General features: G+C 43.1%; 2 protein-coding genes across 2 annotated transcripts; one reads left to right on the top strand and one right to left on the bottom strand.

Moving 5' to 3' along the window:
* The first annotated feature begins 126 nt into the window (after positions 1-126).
* Positions 127-1,311, top strand: LOC133440317 (phospholipase A and acyltransferase 1-like). The gene is made up of 4 exons (XM_061717569.1): positions 127-163; positions 371-459; positions 540-704; positions 776-1,311. The coding sequence occupies exons 1-4, from the start codon at positions 127-129 to the stop codon at positions 839-841; spliced, it is 357 nt and encodes a 118-aa protein (XP_061573553.1). The 3' UTR covers positions 842-1,311.
* An 88-nt stretch (positions 1,312-1,399) lies between these two features.
* LOC133440316 (bifunctional epoxide hydrolase 2-like) lies at positions 1,400-3,135 on the bottom strand. The gene is made up of 6 exons (XM_061717568.1): positions 2,846-3,135; positions 2,692-2,734; positions 2,509-2,611; positions 2,245-2,314; positions 1,887-1,967; positions 1,400-1,807 (listed from the first exon to the last, which is right to left on the bottom strand). Exons 1-6 carry the CDS (start codon positions 2,939-2,941, stop codon positions 1,661-1,663), a joined length of 540 nt encoding a protein of 179 aa, XP_061573552.1. The 5' UTR covers positions 2,942-3,135; the 3' UTR covers positions 1,400-1,660.
* Between the last annotated feature and the right edge of the window lie 1,865 nt (positions 3,136-5,000).

Genomic DNA, 5,000 nt, shown 5'->3' with positions numbered 1-5,000 from the left:
TCAAGTAAATCAAGTCAATGTGGAGGAGCAGCACTTCAACTCAGAGTTCTTCTCAGATGTCCGAACTTCTCGCCCTCTCTCTAAAAGAGAGTCTCGTTTTGGAAGGTGAGGGCCAGCACGTCAGGCATGTGGCATCTGATCCATGTGACCCCTCTGGCAAGGGGTGAGCCCCCAGGAGGGTGATGTACCTCCCTGAAACTAATTAAATATCCCTTAAAATGTAATGGAAAATATTAAAATGAAAAGCATTCATTTGATAAAAACCTGCCTGTATTTGAAATACAGGCACACTTTTTCCTCAATTTTGCAAGTGAGATATTGAGATCTTGATGCTTTTATTTACCTTTCTATATTATTGTGCATTTACCAGATTCAGACACCAAGATCCCACTGTTTGGCCGCGCGCTGAGGTCAGAGGTCAAACTGGATCCTCTGGAGCTGCTGGGGATGAAGTACAAGGTAGCACAAGGCCACAAACAAAGGCTCTCCATCCTTTAACAACCAACTTCAAGAACCAACACTGTTCTCTGCAACTCCAGGTCAACAACATGCTGGATGACACGCACTTGCCCAGGGACTTCCACTCCGTGGTGAAGCCGGCCATCGACGACATGATGGGCCGCGACGTCACCTTCGACATCCTGTTTCACAACAGCGAGCACCAGGCGACGCTCTTCCGGTACGGGGTCAAGAGGTCCGAGCAGGTGAGCCTGGAGAGGCGAGTGCACGCTCCTCGTGTGCAGTGAAGTGTGTGTAAAGTGTGTGTGTGTTGCAGATAGAGGTGGTCTATGAGCACATCTTGCCAGCGTGGAAGAAGCTGTTCAAGGAGAAGAAGCTGTGAGCGCGCCGGTGTTCAGGTTCCTCCAGCAGAGGGCGAAATCGCTCTGCTCATCAGTTGAACTTAGAAACCAGAAAACGTCTCTCTCCCATCCCTTCTTTCTGCCCTTGTTCATACCGTTTTCATTTTTCTTCAATCCATCCTTCAAGCCGTCCTAAATTCTGTCAGTCATTTCCTTCCCCATCTTATCCTCCGTCGTTCATTTTCTTCAGCCTTTGGTTCTCTTTCCGTCAGTCGTCTATTTAAATTCACATTGTTGTAACTGAACATGTACTTTACAAAGAAATGTTTTGAAAATAGTCTTCTTTTTTTTTTACATTGTCAGCTAAAATCTTGGTTTTGGTACCAAGATCTCTTATTTAGAAAATTTGGTCCTGATTATTATTTTTTTTTTTTTTTAATAATAAGCTTGAATTCTGATTTTCCTCCTGTAATTGTGTGAATTTATGTCCTTGTGAAATTATTCTCTGTTCATCTGCTTTTGTTTTGTTTTCAGCTTGTTTTTTTTTAAACTTGATTCTGTAAATGATCATTTTATTAAAAGTCAAATAAAAACAAAGCAACTGTTAAGGATTTTATTGCACCAACTATCGGAACAGAAAAAAAAAGAAGCACGTCACACATTAGTGGCCATATTGTTTCAGGAAAATGTGTCCAGTAAGGCCCTGAAAAATGAGCTTTTATTGTGAAATAAAAGCCCAACAGTTTTGAGTATGGAGTGTTTAGAAGCGAAACATTTTAGAAATTTGAAATTTTGTCCACTTATTTGTTCTCACTTCTTTTTAACCCTCCTACGAGCTTCTCCTTCCCTTCCTCCCTTCCTTACAGTTTGGGTGCCACCGTGACACCTGCAGTCTTCTTGTGCACCTCTTTAAGCCACAATATCAGGATCCTGTTGGTCTCTGCCGGCCTCTCCATCTGCGTCCAGTGTCCACACTCCTCGATATGAGCTCTGCTCAGGTGCGGGATCTGCGGTCGATAATCAACAGACTTGTTTTACGATGAACTGGAGCCACTGGCCTGCTTGAGTTTCTGCTGATTTTCTCACCAAGTCGTCCATTCCTCGGGAGAGAGCCGGCAGCAGAACGGGGTCTTTACCTGCCGTCACCATCAGCGCCGGCATCAGAACCTAACAGCCAAAACAAAAAGGTGGAACTTTTCAAGTTTGATCCAGAACTCCAGATGCAGTGAACAGTGGTTCCTGTATGAGTCAACACAAAAAGCCCACATCTTCCCTGCTGTGATTACTTCGGTACTTTCTGTACCAGTGAAAACAGCTGTATTACTCGCAGAAAAAAATCCTGCTATCCAGTTTATATTTTCTCAGTAATTAAAACTGCAACTATGCCGACTTAATAGGATGAAGGTATAACTCCAGGATGCAGTTCACAGTCACTCGTACAAACCTTCCCGGTGGGCTGAGAACACATCCACCTCCAGTTGGGTTCGTGGTTTCGATACCAGTTCAAGGGCCTCCTGTGGAATAAAAACAATCTTTGTGAGCTGTAGTTTCACCGTTGAACTGGCAACTAAAGTTGGCTTGAAGGCGGAGAGATCCAGTGGCTCAGCTCGTCTTAAGTTTGTTGTTACAAACATCTTAAAACCGCTGCGGTCCAGCTGAACGTCTCCGGACTATTATCTGGGACTCCCTGCTGCTCAACCTGCTTCACCTGAAGCCGCTCTCTTTGAAGCGTCTGACGTAGTACTGCAGCTCGGCCTCCGTCAGCATGGCGCTGCGGGGAACCTCCTCTGGCAGACCCACAAACAGACCACCTGGGACACGACAGAACACGGCATGAGTTCAGAACAACATGCTTTCCACTAAAACATGCAACAGCAGGAAGTCTTCTCACCTCGAGCTCGGACGCCTGCAGTGCTGAGAGCAGGACGGCTCGCCTGAGGAGCAGACATCCAGCAGGTGAGACCAACAGCTGTGCTACCCATGAAGAGTGTGTGTGTGTGTGTGTGTGTGTGTGTGTGAGGGGGAGAGTGCGTTCACACACACACCGGTTCGTTGCTGCTGAAAAAGAAGATCTTGAACGTTCTCTCCAAATCCTTCTCCAGCTCGGCTTCTGCTACACCCTGAAACACACAAACACACATGGCTACACACCTGGGTTCATTTCAAAGATAAATAAAAACCTCAGAAGTTGAGGGTCCCATTCCTCATCCAGCCTTCTAAATTATTTCATCCAACATCTGCTCACATAAACAAAGCTAACCAACTAGTTTCCATCAATCAAGAGTAGTGTACATATTTGAAATCAATAAATCCAACCCCAGCAGCTCTGTTGACTTTAAATGTTCAAAACACAAAGTGAACGCTCACAAGCTCAAAGAGAGACTCGAACCACTCATGACAACCAGGGAAAACCAGATTACATAAACATTTAACAGCATACACTAATTTAGTGTTTAGTAACACACACGAGTTAAGAGGCCAAGCTGCAGGTCTTCAGACCTCATAGGTCTAATTAATTTCATTATTATAATAATTAATAAAGGTGCTGCAGCAGCCTACAGTCATGACAAATGAGGAGAAGGGTTGGAATTGTGACATTAAAGGAGAAAAAAACAAAATAAAGGTTATTTGTAGTTTTTAATACACTTAAGAGTGTCTTTTTTTATCTCAAACAACTTAATTTGTAGGGATGTTAATTGCAATTAATTAATTACAGGCATATTTAGAGCGTTATGTTTTTTAATCTCTTGATTATATCTTAATCTCTAACTTTCTTTTTTCTGTTTGCGAGTTGCCTTTATTTTGAAATCTGTGTTTGTGTGGTGGAAGTGCGGTTCCCACAAATCCAAGTAAACATTTGTGAGAAGATAATCGATTATTGAGTGAAGTGGTTCGACTCCAAGGTACAATCAGTAAGAGCGAAGGAGGACAACAACATGCGAAAAAATGGACGCTAACGATGCAGCAGCTCTGTAAATGTCGTACATACTAAGCCAGGGGTCTTCAACTCTGGTCCTCACGACCGCCTGTCCTGCCTCTTTTAGATCAGAGGTGGGCAATCCTGGTCCTCGAGGGCCGCTGTTCTACAGGTTTTAGATGCTACCCTGCTTCATTGCACCCTGATAAAGTGACTGTGTCGTTTACAGAATTGTCCAGACCTGGATGACAAGCTGACGATGATTAATTAGAATCAGGTGTTCACTTATTTTGCAAAGAAATGTATACTTTTATTTTGGAAGAACGATTCCCCTCCATCATATAAGACTTTCGTAGATCAACTCAAAGCATTTCTACCCTTGGAAAAACTAACCTTGGAAAAATATAAATCGTGGCCCTCTTTTTCAAGAATTTTGGTTCCCATTATTTTCTGGTTTAGAGAACTTCATTGTCCGCTGAATGCTATTTTATTGCTGTCATTTACTTTATGTAACTGTCTTTGAGTTTTGATGCTCTTATTGTTATTTACTGATTTTCCATATTTTTATTCAGTCACTTATTTTTTTTACATTTTTTTTTTTATTTCCAGTTTATTTATTTATTTATTTTATTTATTTGTTTTTTGTGTATGTTTTTGTGCTTTCTTTGGGGGGGGGGGGGGGGGGGGGGGGGGGGGGTAGGCAGGAGTAGGCAGGAGTAGGCACGCGTGCACAAAAGTTGTAAGACCTACCGTCATTAAGAATGTATCCGATTGTCTTTCTTTTGTACGGAGCCCTTGAGGTGACATGGAAATTATTATTTTTATCTCGTGCGCACCACTTTTTATGTCGTGCGCACCACTTTTTATCTCGTGCGCACCACTTTTTATGTCGTGCGCACGACTTACTGAAAAGTGGTGCGCTCGAGATAAAAAGTCGTGCGCACGACTTTTTATCTCGTGCGCACCACTTTTTAGTCAGTGAGAACAGAACACTGGATTGAATAGGAAGGAAGGCCAAAAGGAAACCCCCAAAAGTGACATATCCGCTCACTTCAACATATACAGCTATTGATGCCAAGCATTTATCTAGTCGTCGAAGTCCGATCTCGGGAAACTGGCTTCACAAACGACGTTTTAAAAGTGGAACTATTTCCAGAGGCGGAGTTGTCACAAAGTGCTTCGACATTGTCACGTGAGCGTGCTGGACCAATCAGAGTGGCCGCTGGTCCAAGATCGCTGCCTACAGTGCTGATTTTATTTGTAGAAATAAGCTTTAAATTGCA

This window comes from Cololabis saira, unplaced genomic scaffold (assembly GCF_033807715.1).
Source record: "Cololabis saira isolate AMF1-May2022 unplaced genomic scaffold, fColSai1.1 scf526, whole genome shotgun sequence".
Classification (NCBI taxonomy): Eukaryota; Metazoa; Chordata; class Actinopteri; order Beloniformes; family Belonidae; genus Cololabis; species Cololabis saira.
This window is presented reverse-complemented; position numbering and strand designations above follow the sequence as displayed.